At 48.2% G+C, this 20,852-nt stretch overlaps 1 protein-coding gene across 2 annotated transcripts in view; it reads right to left on the bottom strand.

The window, feature by feature from the left end:
* The window catches only part of LOC134603654 (thialysine N-epsilon-acetyltransferase-like), a 190,054-nt gene that overhangs the window by 26,016 nt on the left and 143,186 nt on the right, over positions 1–20,852 (bottom strand). For both annotated transcript variants that reach the window (XM_063449821.1, XM_063449822.1), the window contains exon 4: positions 6,687–6,773. In XM_063449821.1, coding sequence (XP_063305891.1) covers positions 6,687–6,773 — 87 coding nt within the window. The remainder of the gene's footprint in view (positions 1–6,686; positions 6,774–20,852) is intronic.

The following is a 20,852-nucleotide window of genomic DNA, read 5'->3' as shown; positions in this document are numbered from 1 at the left end:
TAAAGCCAATACGAATAGGATGGGGGAAAGAGGGCACCCATGTCTGGTTCCATTGTAAAGCTGAAAAGGGGTCCGAGGGGCTCCCGTTAACTGAACCTGAGCTCGCACATTATGGTACATTGCTTTTGTTATCGCCAGATAACCTTCCGGGAAGCCCATATTCCTCAGAACCGGGAAAAGCAATTGCCAGCGGACTCTGTCGAAGGCCTTTTCCGCATCTATGGACACTACCAGAGTGGGTGTCCCCGTGGCCACTTGCCTCCAAATCAAATCAATATTCCTCCTGGTATTTTCAAACAATTGCCTACCCGAGATAAAACCTACTTGATCTGCATGGATGAGCGAGTTCAACAATGGGTTCAGTCTGTCCGCTTGTATCTTTGCCAAAATCTTCAGATCGTGATTAATTAGTGATATGGGCCTGTAATTTTCAGGAAGAAGTGGATCCTATCCTGGTTTGGGCAGCAATACAATGGTAGCCAGAGACATATCAGGGTCCAATTTTCCTCTCTGTCTGAGGTGTTCGAAAAGGCGCACCATATGAGGAGCAAGCTCCTCCCGAAAGGTTTTGTAATATGTGCCGTCAAATCCATCCGGACCCGGCGCTCTGTTATCTTTCAAACTCAAGATAGCTTTGTCCACTTCGTCCTCAGTAATTTCCGCCTCCAAAACGCCCACCGCCTCTCCACTTAGTTTATTCATCCCCAGGTTGTCCAAATATTGCAATATATGAGCCTCCTCATGGTCTCCATAGGGACTTCTGCCCGGTGTGTGGTTGTATAACCTTTTATAGAAATCTTCGAATACCTTAGCTATCTCGGTGGGTGTCGATTTCGTCGTACCGTCAGCGTGTCTAATGGCTGTAATGTGAGTCCGTTCCTGCCTGGGCCGGAGTGGCCTAGCAAGGAGAGTGTCCATCTTGTTTGCCTTTTTTAGTATGTCCGTTTTGACCAAACCATAGATCTGGCCGTGTCATCCAGCAAAAGGGTACGGATGTCTCTTTGCACTGCTTCTAATTGCCTGTATATTCTCTCATCCGGCACTGTTTGGTGTTTCTGTTCGAGAGTTCTCAATTGTCCCAGTAAGGTCTCCAATTTCTGGTGTTTCATTTTCTTCCTCCTGGTAGCGAGTTTGATCAAATTCCCTCTCGTGACCACTTTATGAGCCGCCCATAATGTGCTCGCGAGAACTTCTGGGGTTGTGTTCAATTCAAAATATTCATTGATCCCTTTCTGAATCTGTTCTCGTATCTCCTCGTCCCGTAACAAGGACGCGTTTAGTTTCCACGTCCAAGGTGATGCTGCACATAGGTTGCCCAAGGTAATAGACATATCCGCGTGATCCGACCACGATATATTACCCACCATCGACCCCACAATTCGAGACATGCCTGTCGTGTTAGCCATAAAAAGGTCTAGCCTCGAGTACGTGCCATGGGGAGCTGAGTAAAACGAGTATTCTTTATCACCCGGATGATGAGCCCACCATATGTCCATCAACCCCGTTTTTGCTATGAAGTCTTTAAGCAGTCTATCCTGACAACCCCTGCCCTGGGATCTAGGTATTCCATCACGCAAGCTCCTGTCAACGGCCGGGCATGGGACAGCATTAAAATCGCTCCCCACGTACACCATGCCGTGGGGTAGTGCCGATAGTTTTTCGCGGGGCATAGTCCAAAAACCTGGGTCCGGCTGATTTGGCACGTAAATGTTTATCAGATGTACGATATGCGAGTGTAGAGTACCCGAAAGGAGGACAAAGCGCCCCTCCGGGTCTGTCTCCTGAGAATTCACTTGAAAAGGGCAGCTGCGTCTAATAAGTATCGCCACCCCATTACGTTTGCGATGGGATCTGGCTTCAAAAGAGCCGGCAAAGGTGTGGTCTCTAAGCCGAAACTGGGCTTGTTTTGGCAGATGGGTCTCCTGGACAAAAGCTATATCAGCTTTCTTCCTTTTCAGTTCTTTAAACATTAGTCGGCGCTTCCTTGGTGCGTTAAGACCCTTTATGTTCAAGGAGGTGATCTTAATCTCCATCTCGTGATGCGTTCACACCCACCATATATACTAGACCTATTTTCTTATCCGTGTCGCTCCCTTTCAAGTCCCCAGGCTCCGGCGTCCACCATCCCCCAGCCCCCGCCGCCCCCCAGAATAGGATAAAAGACAAAGTGAAGAAGGAAAGAAGAAAAGGATAGAAAAAAGGTGAACAGCATCTGGACACAGTCCGATGCAGAACTACTCTGGTCTTACCAGTTGCCAGAGTTATGTGGGGAACATGTTCCCACATCCCTGCCATGATCAATGTTGGGAGGAACAATGGGTCTATGAGCTCCTACAACCTAGGCGCCTCTCATTGGATAAATTGGCCTCTGGTTCGCCCCCATCGCATTGGTGTTTCTGTGAACCATTAGGAACCCCATCCTTCCTCCTGTTCACTTCTAGTATTCTCGGGAATTCCCGGGTCGGGGCCTTGCCGTCAACTTGTCTATGTAAGTCGGTGGTGGTCTATACATGTTTCCAAGGCGAAATCTCATTGTTAGCAGTCGTAAATGACCTATATCGTCCTCCGAAGGAAAAGTACCCGTGTCCATTTCTGGTCATCCTGTAAGTCGGCCTTTGGCCCTGTTCCGTATTCCCTCGGTCCTCAGTACCTCTAGCGTACCGCTTATGTCCGTCAGTCTATGCTACTCTAAGTCTTCATGCCTCCTTGCACCGTAGCCCCTTCCAACCCCGTCTAGATATGTGTGGTAGCCTGGCTGCTGTCCACCAGCCGGGGGGGAGGAATCAATGTTTCTTACTGTAAAATTTTGCCTGCCCGCTTCTGGAATCTCGCCTATAGGCACGGTTTAAGTCTCCCCATAAAAGGGCCCCTATTATGTCGGCTACCATCCTTTCTATCCAGTGCTAAAGCTACTAGATCCCTACCGCGGAATGGGTACGCCATGTGATGGTGTGCATTTTTGCCTTCCAAGGAGCCCTCGAAAACAGCCAGACTATATTATCACTTGAATCCAGGTTTAGACCCTTCAGCCACTCCAGTTAATCAGGGGGAGGGGAACCGCTACGTAAAAAACATCCTCCCGCCACCCTCAGATGCAGTAGTGACCCCCCCACCGGTGTCCCCTATCCCGTTCAAGAAACAAAGAAGACTGTTTCCCAGTCTTCCATCTGGTCCCCTAGGGGAGTGTCCACCAGGTGGGAGACCTGCATAAATACCGGGCAGGTAGCCCCAGTAAAGTTCTGCTTGACCCTCAAACGAAGTCTCGTCTCGTTCTCGTCTCGTGCTGTTACAGTGCGTCTGCCAGGAATGTTAACTGTTCGTATGGTTTTTCCTGTTCGGCTGTTTACAGCATTCGTGTGTTTCCTGTTCAGGAGTTTGGAGCATTACCCTGGTTCCAGGTCAGGAGATTGGTGAATTCATGTGCTTGCAATTCGGGAGATTGGTGATTGCAGTAGCTGCCTGTGCATCTGAAAAGGGGAATATCGCCTAAACGGTTTTTAACCTCTGGGTGAGCAAAACGGTCCGTTACAATTTGATAGAGTCCTAACATCAACATCTGAGGAAAGGGATTTAGGGGTGATTATTTCTGATGACGTAAAGGTAGGCAGACAATGTAATAGAGCAGCAGGAAATGATAGAAACATTTAAATACATAAAGGGAATCAACACAGTAAAGGAGGAGACTATTTTTAAAAGAAGAAAAAATCAGGAAGTATTACTTTACTGAGAGGGTAGTAGATGCATGGAATAGCCTTCCAGCTGAAGTGGTAGAGGTTAACACAGTAAAGGAGTTTAAGCATGCGTGGGATAGGCATAAGGCTATCCTAACTATAAGATAAGGCCAGGGACTAATGAAAGTATTAAGAAAACTGGGCAGACTAGATGGGCCTGAATGGTTCTTATCTGCCGTCACATTCTATGTTTCTATGTTTAATAAATACATTCACATACCCCTCCTCTGTGCCTGAGAGATAATAGAGTCAGGGACTGTACAAACTCCATTATCTCCAGATACAGAACAACACACAATTTTCAAACACCCCAAAAGTACCCCCAAAATCCATGGAAAACCCATCATATCCAAAAATTACTCAGATCGATTCAGTGGTTCGTATTTCCTATGGAAGTAACTGTTTAACATGTCTTTTTACATGGCCAATAGTCTTTGGGCAGGAGGTAGCCAGCAGGCCCTTCCAGGAACACGTGACAGAGGCATCTTTGCCACATAACCCAAGTCTAGGCTGATGTTTGGGGACTTGGGAGCTATAATCACTATTTCGCTTGAGACATTGGAGCTTCAAAACAGGTATACTCGGGGCGGGGCCTGACCGCCGAGCTGTAAAGAAGTGACTTACATGAGCTCCTCATAGCATTTGGCAAAAAAGCGATTTTTAGCCTAAATAAATCGGAGACAAACCCTGCTACAACCTTCCCTGCCTCGGAACCGAACAGCAAGGAACCACCAAGGGCAGAAGCTTGACCGAAACCGACGAGCGGCACACTCCGAGCCATGCGGCCCTCTGACCACCGGGCGGGAGGGACGGCCGACCTCCCAGCTCTGAGAGGCACAGGGACATACAGGGTGGAGCAGGCAACCCGTTACCCCCCCCTTTGGACCGGCGGGGGTGATCCCGGTCCAGCCCTGGGAGAACTCTCCGACCCACAGCACAGGGGGGACGGAGGGGCTACACTTATGGGCACATCTACTGACTCAGCCAACATGGCGGATGCCACGAGGCAACCTGACAATGCAGCAGTAATGGCAGACATCGAGATCAGACTGGACAGAGCCTTTGCAACATTCTGGCGCAACCTGGAGGAGAAAATGCAGCTCTCTGCCCAACAGCAAGTAAACGAACGCTCTCCCCCACCGCCGCTGCTAACCAAACGACGGATGCATGCAGTCCCAACACGGATGAAGGGCCCAAAATGGCGGGATGTCCCCATCGCACTGGCGGAGAACAGCCACTTAACGCAGCCTGGGAACGCTGTAACACTAAGAGCCACCGCGATGACCCACTGCACCGGTGCAGGGACGAAACAGATACTCACCCCTCCAGGTACTACCGCTCCAATGCCCACAGCTATGCCAGCTTCCCACCACTCTCCTGGGCCGGGGTCCCTCCTGGAACACACACCAGGTAGCCGTCCATACACCCTAGGGGGCACCGGAGTAACAGGACCCCTGGGGGCAAGAGGTCTTACCACGGGCAATGTACACAGGGCACTGGCCCCCTTTCAAGCCCGGAGCCATGATCGTGGGAGACAGCGGCTGGGAGGCCTACTACACCTACACAGCACGTATAATGGCGGGCCGGAGGGGATGCAAGACAATCCAGAGATGGACCACTACGCACATGCCTGGACTGTCAGGGGCATAGGGTGAGCTGATCAGCAGACACCCAGAGCAGCACCGCGACAAGCTCCTAACACTAGTGCTGAGAGAAGAGTCCCACCTGTGTGCCATGTGTTTCCCTTATGTTTTCCATTGTGCTTCTCTTTGCCTCTCGTTCTTATTATATGTCTGCGAGAACGTGACAGGATAAACCTGTTAAATAAGTATACTGTATACCCTTTTCGAAACTGCAATATCACATACCTTCTCAAGTTCTCATAACTTTAAGCATTACTAATAATCTCATCTACCTAGCCTAGCATTCATATAGAAAAGTTAATTTGTTTAGCGGGCAATTTGTTTAGTGTGAAGTTTAAGTAAATAATGCACAATGTACCAATACCACAGATGAAACGAAAAAGCCTAAATACTATATGTTCTGACAAAACCAAGCGAAGTAAAATCATACTGCTGATACTGCTTTTATATTAAGCTTTATGTGCTCAAGCTACCCACGTCTGAGTGCTAGCATGATGTGAAACCAATTACCCACAGCTTAGGCAGACAAGTGAGATGTATCACCACTCGTTCATCAGCCTAGCGAGAGCTAACTAGTATAATCTTGAACGTAGATTGTATGCTCAAACCTTGTTCTCCTCCTTTGTCTCTCTTCTACCTACTTTTCCATGACATGTACATTTTAATAAGCATAACTTTCAACAATTCGCATACTGTTAATGTTGATTGCATGTATTAGTACGCATACTTACCCACAAAAATGTGCAGATTAAACCTGTCATAACAATGTTTACGTTGATATACCTGTGACTGCTGTTGTGGCATAACAGGCTTGCTTGTAACCCATAATGCACAACAAAAATAAAGAATAAAAAAAAAAAAAACAGATATACTCTCCTGGAGTATAGGGGATCCGTTATACTGACAGGCCGGTCTGTAATGAATTGCATTTATAAATCGGAGAGCAAAGCCAATCTGTAGGGTGCAAATAATGCTAAATCGTACAGCCTAACCACTCGGTGACTATCGGTACACAGCTACAAAAACGTGAACAAAAGTAAATAGTTATTTAAGGTTCTCTCAAGTTGAAGTAAAGATACTAAATTTGGTATGTCGTCCAATTTATAATTAAGAGGATAATTAAGGGTAATAAACTAAAAGATTCAGTATCTTAGAGGGCTAGTACTGTCGAAACGTATTTATTGTTTTATTGTCTATATATTTTTTTTCTTTTATTAAGTCCTGTACTGTCCTGTATTGTCTATTGTGATACATTTTTTTGAAAAAAAAAAAAAAAACGTGAACAAAACGTCACCATGGACGAAGAACTTACCTCCATCTTCTCGATCTTTCTCTTCAAGTTCTGCCACTAGACACTTAAACAGGGGTGAGGGCTCCTCAAACCCATCACGTCGGAGAACTGGAGAAGACATACACATGCAGTTATAGTGATACAGTTATAGAAATTTAGATCATACGATATTAGATATAAAATATAATACGAGATTCATTGTTGGCCGAACATGGTGAAGATCCTAGGAGAAACATGCAGAAACGATGAGTAGAAGAACAGTGTGACTGTAACGCACAGCGTCCATTTGATACACACATACAGTTAGCACCACACAGGCGTCCATTAATACACGCATACAGTTAGCACCACGCACAGCGTCCATTTATACACACATACAGTTAGCACCACACAGGCGTCCATTAATACACACATACAGTTAGCACCACACAGGCGTCCATTAATACACACATACAGTTAGGGTCACGGACAGCGTCCACTAATACACACATACAGTTAGGGTCACGGACAGGGTCCATTTAATATACTGTGAGGATATTTATGGGATGATAATATTAAACAGTTAGATCTTAGAGATCGTTATCATGTAAGTGAAACGTATTCCATACAAATAAAATCACAATTTGTTATAAAAATAGATACAATTTATTGTGACAAATTAAATAATAATAATATGTAACATGCGTGATAATAATCAGTGAATATTTAGTATAACATGGTATGCAATACAATGGCAATGTTAAAACACGTTCCAATGGCTAACAGCATCAACTGTCAAGACTTTAGATTTATGAGGGTACTTCACAGACAGAAAAAGCAAAACTTCACACAGTCCAACGAAAAGCTATAAAACCTTGGTTAACAGCATCAACTGAGTAACCCTTTCAATGCTGGCTAGATCCTCCTTGGCATATAATATCCTATTCTCATGTAATTTTCAATTAAAATAACATTTAAACCAGCTTATTAATCATTTCCTGGAATCATCCAATAAGAATAATCTACCAGATTCTATAAGCCGAATTTTAATTTGCCTAAAAAGATATATCTTATTTTAGAGCAAATCAATACACCTGGATAAAAACAACAGTATGCCAACACGTGAATATCACATTAATATATGAGAAAATGTTACTTGCGCTTTCTCCTTAATCCCTATGTATATTTAGACAAATGGAGGTCATTTAGTTGCTCCAATGGCCATTGGAGGGAATGCCCGCCTGCCAACGTCAAGGCAGACCCCCCTAAGCGGGTCCTAACACTGACCCTTCAGCCTGCTTCCTTGAGCTTCTGGCAAAGATATCTCTAATGAGACAGAAAGGGGTATTTTTTATATACACCCCTTTACTTATTAACCCTTAATAGGGAACACATGGGATGGGTAGCAGCATTGTAACCAGGCTGTGTGATACAAAGTAAATACAAATACAAAAAGAGAAGTCCTGCGCTTAAGCAGCAAGGACTACAACACACATCAGCCCCAATATATAGTAAAAACCAAAGAAAAGAAAATGTTACTTGCGCTTTCTCCTTAATCCCTATGTATATTTAGACAAATGGAGGTCATTTAGTTGCTCCAATGGCCATTGGAGGGAATGCCCGCCTGCCAACGTCAAGGCAGACCCCCCCTAAGCGGGTCCTAACACTGACCCTTCAGCCTGCTTCCTTGAGCTTCTGGCAAAGATATCTCTAATGAGACAGAAAGGGGTATTTTTTATATACACCCCTTTACTTATTAACCCTTAATAGGGAACACATGGGATGGGTAGCAGCATTGTAACCAGGCTGTGTGATACAAAGTAAATACAAATACAAAAAGAGAAGTCCTGCGCTTAAGCAGCAAGGACTACAACACACATCAGCCCCAATATATAGTAAAAACCAAAGAAAAGAAAATGTTACTTGCGCTTTCTCCTTTCAATCAATCCATTCAGGGGAACAACATATTAAAAAAATGGCATGGATCAGACCAGGGGTTCAAAAGTTAGTAAAGTATCTTTTAAAACCCCTAGCTTTCCAGCTTCCTTCTCTGTGCTGGAGAAGTAATCCAATTACCTCCCAGCACAGAGACAGACTCCATTAACCACATGGTTACAGAAAGACATAAAAACCACTTTAAAATACAGAAAGTTACTTTTTATCCATAACACACAGACATTTCACATATCCCCAGATAGCTGGGATCTGAGCGCACAAAACTACCGAATAGCGCGCAGATCCTATTCACACAGTACAATTGCCATGGAGCTAAAGTCTTTCCCATAGTCTTTCATTATATGAATAGGCTCCATGGTATAGCTATCTGGGGTATCACATTCCCATAAAGTCTGGTCCATAGTCCAAAGGCAGCAGGCGGGCAACCAGGCTTCTCCAGTTCACAGTGGCGAAGTTGGTTTCGCCACAATTCTCCCCTTTACCAATTAAACTAACAGGGTACCTGACCTCCTGCCGGTCAGTGCCCTGGTTAGTCCAGCAACCCACCCACAAAACAGAAACCGCAGAGCAGCCCACCCACAATAAACAGTTACTACACCTGGGTGAGGGAGAATCTTGTCCAGGTTCAGGTGCTGCACCACGGCTGTGTGGGGGACTGGTAGGCTGCCTTGGTGGGATGCTGAGGGGGCAGAGACCAGCGGTACTCTGTCCTGTTGCCAGCACTACCACGGGAGTAGTCTGGTTGGAGCCTGGTTGCTGGAGACCGACTGTCTCCCCTTTGGATATATCGCTCTGTGGCTGGGGGACAGGACCGACCATCCCTACCCCTGGTGCTGTAAGTGCCGAGACTACGGTCCCATCTGCACAGATGTGGGGCTTAACATCTCCCCTTGGTGGGTTAGGCTGCCGCTGGGGAGGGGGGTTAGCAGGCTCCTCTCCCTGCCACTCTCTCTGCTGGTGGAAAGGGAGACCAGCTGTCTTCCCTTTCATTCTCTTGTCCTGCTGCTGGGGTGCGAGACTGACTGTCTCTGCTCCCTGCAGGACACACTGCCGCTGGGGAGGAAGGACGGCACCTTCTGCTCCCTGGGTTACACACTGCCGCTGGGGAGGATGGACGACACCATCAGCTCCCTGGGGTACACACTGCCGCTGGGGAGGAAGGACTGCACCATCAGCTCCCTGGGGTACACACTGCCGCTGGGGAGGAAGGACGGCAACTTCGGCTCCCTAGGTTACACACTGCCGCTGGGGAGGATGGACGACACCATCAGCTCCCTGGGGTACACACTGCCGCTGGGGAGGAAGGACGGCACCTTCTGCTCCCTGGGTTACACACTGCCGCTGGGGAGGATGGACGACACCATCAGCTCCCTGGGGTACACACTGCCGCTGGGGAGGAAGGACTGCACCTTCTGCTCCCTGGGACACACACTGCCGCTGGGGAGGACGGACGACACCATCAGCTCCCTGGGTTACACACTGCCGTTGGGGAGGAAGGACGGCACCTTCTGCTCCCTGGGTTACACACTGCCGCTGGGGAGGATGGACAACACCATCAGCTCCCTGTGGTACACACTGCCGCTGGGGAGGAAGGACTGCACCTTCTGCTCCCTGGGACACACACTGCCGCTGGGGAGGACGGACGACACCATCAGCTCCCTGGGGTACACACTGCCGCTGGGGAGGAAGGACGGCACCTTCTACTCCCTGGGGTACACACTGCCGCTGGGGAGGAAGGACGGAACCTTCTGCTCCCTGGGTTACACACTGCCGCTGGGGAGGACGGACGACACCATCAGCTCCCTGGGGTACACACTGCCGCTGGGGAGGAAGGACTGCACCTTCTGCTCCCTGGGACACACCTTTGAGTCCCCGAAACGCACTCTGCCGCCGGATAGGGCGACCGATACCCTTGGCTGGATCTGCCATGAATCGCAGGTACTCGTCTGCCTGGCTCCTTACGAACTGTACGTATTTCTCCTCTGGGTTGGGTCCAAAGTACGCCAGCCGCATGGCAACCTCTCTGTCAAACTCCTCCTGAGTGTAGCTGGGTGCCATGCTTGCTCTGCTGCAGTTGGTTCCTTGTAGATAGGGGCGCTGTACGGGTACTGGCGTTGCCCTCACTTTGTAATCCAGGAATGGTGTTGTCTGTAGCTGTCCCTCTGGTTGTAGGAACGATCCCGCCGCTTGCCACCAATTGTAACGGACCGTTTCAGCATAAAAGGGAATAAAACCCGTTTAGGCGATAATCCCCTTTTCCATAGACCAGCAGCTACCATAAGCACCAATTTCCCGAACTCCCAAACTGCACGAATTCACCAACTCTCGAACAGCAGACACACGAACCCTGGAAGCAGCCGAACAGGAAAAGCAATACAAACAGCTTACACTCCTGGCAATCGGCATACAGTCCCCTTCCCCCAAGAAAGAGACAACACTTCAGCTTCAGGGTTAAACAGGAACTCTAGTTTAACCTGGGTGATATGTATGCAGCATTCATCTGATTGTTCGGTAGAATCACTCCATTCATTATATTGAGTGAAACTACCGAACAACCAGACCACCCAGGAATAAGTGTGCCTCCAATTACAGTTTGCAACAATGTTGCAAACGGGTAATTGGCAATCAGTGTAATGTCTTCTTTGTCCTCTGGGTGGCCGCCATTCGGGAAACAAACACGTGGCGGCGGCCATCTTAAACTACCGAACAGCGGTGTTTTGCCGTCGAGTGTCTGGAACTGAAATCGGACACTTGACTAGGCAAACACCGCTGAGACCTCCATACTCCCAGAAATTCGTATATAAACTACCGAATGACCCGCCGTTCGGTAGAAAGAAACATACGAACTAGGGGATTCATGCGAATCCCCCTTAGTCTCTATAACCCAAGTAATTCGTCTGTTTCATTCACTTGTTTGTGACCGACCGCAGGGCCAAAATGCATGGAACTGTTTTCGGATACTTTACCCATGCGGTCGGTCAAATCTTTGGAACCTCATATCTCCTCATATCTCCCGAACCATTCATCCGAATGACCTGATTCTTGAATATGTTGTCCCCCTGAATAAGGGCTATCAGGGGATGTAACGGATCACCTGGCACCCCGACTGAGTACCTCCATTAAAGGATGCTCCTAGTGCTTCCTGAGGACTCCAAGCACTCTGGCAGACACCATAATCACCGAATCCAAGAAACCTTTAAATTCTCCCAAGCGTATGAATGCTGTAGACCATTGAATAGGAACCATACGAATAGGCTTGTACTCCTAGCAGTCAACTGGAACAGCATGCAATAAATCCTTCCCCCAATAATGAGACGACACATCACTTTGAGGTTAAAACAGGAACTCAGGACTGGCTCATCCAGCCTGGCTTTTATTCACAAACAGGTACATACAGGACACTCCCAGGGGGAGGATGATATTGACCAATCACATGGATGTACCTCCCACACATTTCCTCCCCTTAGATTACCACTTAACCCAATTATACAGTACACACTTTTCCCCAATTCCTGGATGTACCCCAAAAACAGGGGGTACACCTTTAAATCCAGCATCGCTGGATAGCCCTTATTCAGGGGGACAACATATCCAAAATTCAAGTAATTCGGATGAATGGTTCATGAGATATGGGGTTCCAAAGATTTGACCGACCGCATGGGTAAAGTATCCGAAAACAGTTCCATGCATTTTGGCCCTGCGGTCGGTCACAAACAAGGGAATGAAAACAGGCGAATTGCCTGTGTTATAGAGCCTGGAGAGGGTTTGAATGAATTCCCTTGTTTATGGGGTTCTTTCTACCGAACGGCGGGTCATTCGGTAGTTTCCATACGAATTTGTGGAAGTATGGAGGTCTCAGCGGTGTTTGCCTAGTCAAGTGTCCGATTTTAGTTCCAGACACTCGACGGCAAAACACCGCTGTTCGGTAGTTTAAGATGGCCGCCGCCACGTGTTTGTTTCCCGAATGGCGGCCACCCAGAGGACAAAGAATACATTACATGGATTGCCAATTACCCATTTGCAACATTGTTGCAAACTGTAATTGGAGGCACACTTATTCCTGGGTGGTCTGGTTGTTCGGTAGTTTCACTCAATATAATGAATGGAGTGATTCTACCGAACAATCAGATGAATGCTGCATACATATCACCCAGGCTAAACTTAACACATGAATACATATACAATATTACAGGCAGCACACTAGAACATGCTTCACAGTCTTAAAGGGACAGTAGTCCCAAAAGTCCCAATGTGTCCATAGATGCTGTTAAAAGGGCCAGTAGCAGCAATATACAGTACAATATGCCCAAATATAAATCTTTAAGTGTACCAATTTTCCGGGGGCCATAGTCAGCAGGTAAGAGGCAGGCAGCCAGGCCCCTCCAATGTCCAGTGGCGAGGTGGGTTCCGCCACAGGGGATACCTGTTTTGGAGGTGTAGCATATGTATACCCTCTATATAACACACGTTCTGTATACCCTCTATATAACACCCATTCTGTATACCCTCTATATAACACCCATTCTGTATACCCTCTATATAACACACGTTCTGTATACCCTCTATATAACACACATTCTGTATACCCTCTATATAACACACATTCTGTATACCCTCTATATAACACACATTCTGTATACCCTCTATATAACACACATCCTGTATACCCTCTATATAACACACATCCTGTATACCCTCTATATAACACACATTCTGTATACCCTCTATATAACACACACATTCTGTATACCCTCTATATAACACACATTCTGTATACCCTCTATATAACACATCCTGTATACCCTCTATATAACACATCCTGTATACCCTCTATATAACACACACATTCTGTATACCCTCTATATAACACACATTCTGTATACCCTCTATATAACACATCCTGTATACCCTCTATATAACACACATCCTGTATACCCTATATATAACACACAGCCTGTATACCCTCTATATAACACACATTCTGTATACCCTCTATATAACACACACATTCTGTATACCCTCTATATAACACACATTCTGTATACCCTCTATATAACACATCCTGTATACCCTCTATATAACACACACATTCTGTATACCCTCTATATAACACACATTCTGTATACCCTCTATATAACACATCCTGTATACCCTCTATATAACACACATCCTGTATACCCTCTATATAACACACATTCTGTATACCCTCTATATAACACACATTCTGTATACCCTCTATATAACACATCCTGTATACCCTCTATATAACACACATCCTGTATACCCTCTATATAACACACATTCTGTATACCCTCTATATAACACACATTCTGTATACCCTCTATATAACACATCCTGTATACCCTCTATATAACACACATTCTGTATACCCTCTATATAACACACTGTAACGGAATGCAGTAGTATAGTCCACGATCTCCGTTGGTATTGTAGGTAATCCACAGTCAGAGTTAGAAAGCACGGCAATATTCCCAATCCTCCCAATAACCGGACGAAACACAGTTTGGGAGTCAACTAACTCGGTTTATTCACAGACTTCCATATTTATGCAGTTCCCCTTGCAAGGGGTTTCCTTACAGATGTTACAGGGGATTTCTCCCATCAGGCAGTACGATTATCCCAACAGGCATTGCTGCACGAGAGGGATCCTCCCACTAAAATGGACGATTAAGTGGATTATCCCCCCGTGCAGCAAAACTGACAATTCACATAGAAATCCATATTTCATACAATATTGCTCGCTTTTATACGAATGACCATTCGGTAGATAGCTGGGGTCTGCGGGCACATTTAGTGAGAATACCGCTCAGATCCCAGCTATTCTAACCGAACGCCGCACAAAATACATTTATCCATCGAGTTCGGTTTAAAACTACCGAACATCGATGGGGAACAGAATGTGGCGAACGCGGGGCTCCCGAACGCTCTGGAAGTCCAGCGGTGTTCAAGTCATTGAGTAGCCGTTTTCAGTTCCAGGCTCTCGACGACCGAACACCGCTGCAGAAACAAAGGATCCAAGATGGCCGACCGCCGCATGGTCGGTAGCCGAACGACGGCCACCTAGGAGAGCCTTCAATTACCGATTGCAACATTGTTGCAATCGGTTAATTAGTGCCACACGACTGTGAGTGTGTGGTCTACTTGGGGAGCCCGCATTCGTTTGGCGAACGGCCCGGATAGCCGTGTTTCGTCAAACGAAAGGCTTGCATGCTGTTAGCGTACGGCTGCCAGCATGCGAACGGACATAATATAGTACATACACAACCATGATATACAGTAATACATTCAGCCTACGGACAACCTTTGTTAACTAGAGACCAGAAGTGGCTAGTTTTGCCACAATGCTCCCCCAGAACCAAGCCGGCATACACAGTCTGATCCCAACGGATCGGCTTGGGGATGTCCGGGAGAGTACTCACAGATCATTTTTCTAGTTCAGTTTGTCTGGACAACCCGTCGGCGTTACCATTTTGTTTCCCTGGGCGGTAGTGGATGGTGAAGTCGAAGGGCTTTAGGGCCTGTGACGAACCCTGCTGCATAGACCTGTATTGCTGGTTCGTCTGTTTTCATTGGATTCGTGGATTTCCTGTCCGTACGCTGTTGTTCGTACGTTTTCTAAAGTACCGATTGAAACTACCGAACATCGGCCACCCAGGAGAGGAGTGTGCGGCTCATTAACACCTTGACCACAAATTAGAACGTTGTGGTTAACCGCAAACACCTCTCCATTCCATTTCGTACGGGTGGTCGTCGTTCGTATGCCGAACACGAGGCGGCGGCCATTTTGGACACGAGGCGAATCAGCGGTGTTCGGTGCAAAACCCATGGATCTAAAAACGGACTCTTTATCTACCGAACACCGCTGGAGACGGCCGTCTCCCCTTCTATTCCCTTGGAGGCATACGAACACTGTTCCGTTCGGGAGTTTCTTTCATCCGTATGAACTTACCCAGATAGCCGTCCCATGGAGTCATTCGTATACCGAAGGACTTATGAGAGACTTTGACTCCATGGCGATTGGACTGTGTACATCGGACCTGAGCGCTATTCGGTAGGAATATGCCCTCAGATCCAGGCTATCTGGGGATACGTTGCACGAACACTATATATTCGGTACTTCTGATTTTATGTATTTTATTGCATTTTTTGTGTTTGGTTTTAAAATGGCGATGGTTCCTATCCTCGGAGTTAATTAGGTTTCTCCCTAATTATCTCCAGGATAGGAACAGATGTATTATGGGTAAAATGGGAAGGGCTTGTGTTATAGCCACTGTGATTGGCTACTGTTTAATATATTTTACAGTCTTCCACCAGGTCCCCTAGGGGAGTGTCTACCTGGTGGAGACCTGCATAAATACTGGGCAGGTAGCCCCCATTAAACACATTCTGCTTGACCTTCAAAACGGAGCTTTGTCTCGTTTGTGGAGGGATTGACTATTGGGACAGCGCTTTCGTTTATTTCTAGCTGTGGAAGGATTTCGGATGGATTGCTGATCGGGAGTTACCGCATTCGTATGCTCCGTTCGGGAGTTTTATGATCGGTTATACTGGAATTGCATTTCTGGAGAAAGGGGATTATCGACTAAACGGCGGCTTCACTCTCCAGGCGGTGAGTGTCGTAACAGCGCCAAACTCCAGCGCAGCAGCCTGGCATTGTCCCCAGCCACACGGTTGAGCCACACCAATGGGTTGTGATCTGTGAGTAAGGAAAAAGGTTGTCCATACAAATACGGCTGTAACTTTTTAAGGGCCCACACCACGGCCAGGCATTCTTTCTCAATGGCGGCGTAGCTCACTTCACGGGGCAACAACTTTCGGCTTAAGTAGGCTACGGGATGCTCTCCGCCATCGGCTCCCACTTGGCTCAGCACTGCCCCCAATCCAAACATTGAAGCATCTGTGTGGACAAGAAATCTTTTAGTTGGATCAGGAGCAGTTAATACAGGAGCATGAGTCAGAGCCGTCTTGAGTTGTTGGAATGCCTGCTCACACTCTGGGGCCCAGACAACCATTCGGGGAAGGTTCTTTTTGGTCAGGTCCGTCAGGGGTTTGGCCAGGGCGCTGTAGTCGGGAACAAATTTTCTATAATACCCTGCAGTCCCTAGGAAAGCTAGCACTTGGGTTTTGGTCCTTGGGGTAGGCCACTTGGCTACGGCCTCAATTTTGTCTGGCTCGGGTCTCTGCTGCCCACACCCTACTCGGTGCCCCAGATACTGCACTTCGGCCATCCCTATGTGGCACTTACTGGGCTTTAAGGTTAACCCTGCTTCCCCAATACGGTCTAAAATAGCCCCTATATGGCGTAGGTGGTCTTCCCAGGTCTGGCTAAATATGGCTATGTCATCTAAGTAGGCACAGGCATACTCCTGAAAGCCGTCCAGTAGCCGATCTACCATCCGCTGAAAGGTAGCCGGAGCGTTTTTCATTCCGAAGGGCATGACCTTGAACTGGTACAGGCCAAACGGAGTGACAAACGCCGACTTGGGGATGGCGTCATCGGCTAGAGGAATTTGCCAGTATCCCTTACACAAGTCAATGGTAGTGAGATACTGGCCCCGTGCCATCTTATCTAGCAGCTCGTCTATCCGAGGCATCGGGTAGGCATCAGACACCGTTTTGTCGTTTAGCCTCCGGTAGTCGACGCAGAACCGGGTTGTGCCGTCCTTTTTAGGTACCAGGACTACCGGTGATGCCCAGGGGCTATCTGATGGTTCGATAACCCCTAGCTGTAACATTTCATCTAATTCTGCCTTCATATGGGTCCGGACTGATTCCGGAACCCTATATGGAGCCTGTCGCATAGGTAGCTGTCCCGGGGTTTCGACTCGGTGGGTGGCTAGCGGAGTGTACCCAGGTAAATTGGAGAAGGTAGTCCCTTTAGCTACAATCAGCTGTGCACGCTCGTGAGGGCTTAGCCGCTCCCCCAGCTGATCCCCCCGGGAGGGCTCTATCGGCTCTTCCGGTTCTAGCAAGTCAGGTAGGGGCAGATTCTCCTGATCTTCTGAGGCGGAGGCACAGATCGCCGTCACATCCTCTATCCTCTCATGGTAGGGTTTGAGCATGTTCACGTGGAGCATGCGTCTCTTCCCTACCCCTGAGCAGGGGCCAATCACATAGGTAGTGTCGCATCGCTGCTCTACTACCTGGTATGGGCCTTGCCAGATGGCCTGCAGCTTGTCTGTGCGGACGGGTTTTAAAATTAAAACCTTCTGCCCCACCTGAAAGCTGCGGTCTCTGGCTCCTCTATCGTACCAGCGCCGCTGGCGTTGCTGGGCCGCCTGGAGGTTGGTGCGCACAGTCTGAGTCAGCGCCTCCAGACGGTCTCTGAACTCCAGTACGTAGGATACGATAGGGGTTCCGTCTGTAGTACTCTCTCCCTCCCAGTGTTCCCTAATCAAGTTCAAGGGTCCCCGCACCCTCCTCCCAAACAGTAGTTCAAACGGGGAGAATCCTGTCGACTCCTGGGGAACCTCTCTGTACGCAAAGAGTAGGTGAGGTAGGAACCTCTCCCAGTCTTTGTGGGTTTCCCCGAACGTACGAAGCATCTGCTTCAGCGTCCCGTTGAACCTCTCACATAGTCCATTAGACTGGGGATGGTATGCGGAATTGACTATTGGCTAAAAAGCCACATACTTTCCACATATGTTGGGTGACCTCGGCAGTGAATTGGGTGCCCCGGTCCGATATTATTTCTTGGGGGAACCCTACTCTGGAAAATACTTTCATCAAGGCCTCAGCTACGGTTTCGGCATGAATGTTAGTGAGGGCCACAGCCTCGGGGTACTTGGTGGCGTAGTCCACTACGGTTAGAATGTACTTTTTGCCAGAGGGACTGGGTTTTGGCAGGGGCCCCACTATGTCTACAGCTACCCGGCTGAAGGGCTCTGTAATAATGGGTAGGGGACATAGCTTGGCTTTGTGGCGGTCCCTTCGTTTGCCTACTCGCTGGCAGACGTCGCAGGAGGTGCAATACTGTCGCACGTCCTGAGAAATTCCGGGCCAGAAGAAAGCATGCGTTAGGCGATATCTGGTGCGGGTCATCCCTAGGTGTCCTGACAAGGGAATATCATGAGCGATCCTAAGTAGCTCCTGTCTATATTTCTGTGGTACCACTAACTGTTTCTTTGTCAGGGTGACAGACCCTCCCACTTCCTTTGCCGTGACGCGGTATAATAATCCTTTCTCCCACGTGTACCGCTCCCCCTCTAGCCCTGCCTGGTCAGTGTGTGCCCGGTCCCTATATACTTGTAGGGTGGGGTCTGTCTTTACTTCTGTCGCAAAGGTAGTCGGGGTATCCCAGGACATGTGAGTCGGGTGGGGTTCATGGTCTCTTACCTGAGCCTCAGAGTGTATCGGTGTAGCCGTGGTGCGAGCCTGCTGCCGTGTAGTCACGGGATGGGCCTCCTGGTATGGAGCCTGGGGTATAAAAGCAGAAGTCATCTGGCCCAAGTCATTCCCCAGTACAACATCTGCGGGTAACTTTTGCATAAGCCCCACTTCCACAGTTCCCTCTCCCACACCCCAATCCAAATGTACCTTGGCAGTGGGTAGCCGGTATACTGCTCCCCCTGCCACCCGTACTGCCACTGATCCGCCAGTGTGAGTTGAGCCTGGTACCAAATGTGGTGCAACCAAAGTTAGAGTGGCTCCCGAATCTCGGAGCCCTTGTACCTCCTTCCCCTCCAGGGTCACTAGCTGACGATGATGTTGTCGGTTGTCGGTGGCTCGGACCGACATTACCTCGTGGAGTACTCCTAGAGGTTCCTCGGTCTGGGCGCTCAGCATTTCCTGGGTGGTTGGGGCTACTTGATAGTGATGCGCAGCAGCCCTTGGTGTTAAGTTTTGTCGCACCTGGTTCCATGCTTGCCGGCTCCGGTTTTGCGTGCACTCACGAGAAATATGTCCCCACTGTTTGCAGGTGTGACATTGAATGTTAGCCCGGCCATTGTATCGAGAGGGGGGTGGTGGATTATTTGGTGTGGGCCTGGACAGGGTTACTGTGGGGCCGGTAGGAGAAAAGTTATTGGGTGGCCCGGTAATCCGAGGGAAAGACTTACTTTGAAGTCCGTGATGCCTCCTGGCATCAAAATGCTGATCCGCTAGTCTAGCCGCTTCGGTTAGGGTGAGTGGTTTCCGATCTCTCACCCATTCTTGTGCTTCTGGGGACAAGCCATTAAAGAATTGCTCCAGCAGCATCAACTGCCGCAAATCTTCCATAGTGGTAGCGTTGCTGGCTTGTATCCAGCCTTGTGATGCTTGGTCCAGCTTGTGTGCCCACTCTGCATGGGAATCTTTCTCAGGTTTGCGCAAGCCCCTGAACTTGCGTACGCCTCTGGGGTAATGGCATACCTCTCCAAGATCGCCCTCTTTACTTTTGGGTAATCTTTGCTGTCCTCTCGGGGCACAGCGCGGTAGGCTTCGGCTGCCCTACCCGATAATTTGCCTGCCAGTACGGGTACCCATACCGCGGGTTCCAAGTCGTGCAAATCACACAGCCTCTCGAAATCCTGTAAATACCCGTCAATCTCGTCCTTTTCTTCACAAAACACTTTAAATGCGTGATGTGGGACTTTGGGTTTTACCTGTCCGTATATGGAGGCAGTAACAGACTCTGCCCTAGGCGGTGTCTCTGGTGTGCGGTTTGCCATCAGATAATCATGCACATCTGACATCAGCACGGTCATTATTTCCATGGGTACTGGCTGTGGCAGGAACTCCATCCTGGTTCTCAGCTCTCTCTGGTATAAGGTCTCTTCCATGGCTGGTGGAGGTGTAGCGCTGCGGGCTCTGTCTCCCTCCATCAGTTCAGCGATCAGCACAGCTTTGGATTTGTTGCTGGCTATCTTACCCCTGGCTTCCAGTAGCTCCTTTAAAGTCTGTCGTTTCAGTACGGTATAATCAATCTCCATACGAATTGCCCTTGCTTTCCTTGTTCGGTAGTTTCAGTTTACACGAACACTGCTTTTCGGCTGTAAGGTTCGGATCCCGTCGCTTGCCACCAATTGTAACGGAATGCAGTAGTATAGTCCACGATCTCCGTTGGTATTGTAGGTAATCCACAGTCAGAGTTAGAAAGCACGGCAATATTCCCAATCCTCCCAATAACCGGACGAAACACAGTTTGGGAGTCAACTAACTTGCTTTATTCACAGACTTCCATATTTATGCAGTTCCCCTTGCAAGGGGTTTCCTTACAGATGTTACAGGGGATTTCTCCCATCAGGCAGTACG

The sequence above is a fragment of the Pelobates fuscus genome, chromosome 3 (genome assembly GCF_036172605.1).
Source record: "Pelobates fuscus isolate aPelFus1 chromosome 3, aPelFus1.pri, whole genome shotgun sequence".
NCBI lineage: Eukaryota > Metazoa > Chordata > Amphibia > Anura > Pelobatidae > Pelobates > Pelobates fuscus.
This window is presented reverse-complemented; position numbering and strand designations above follow the sequence as displayed.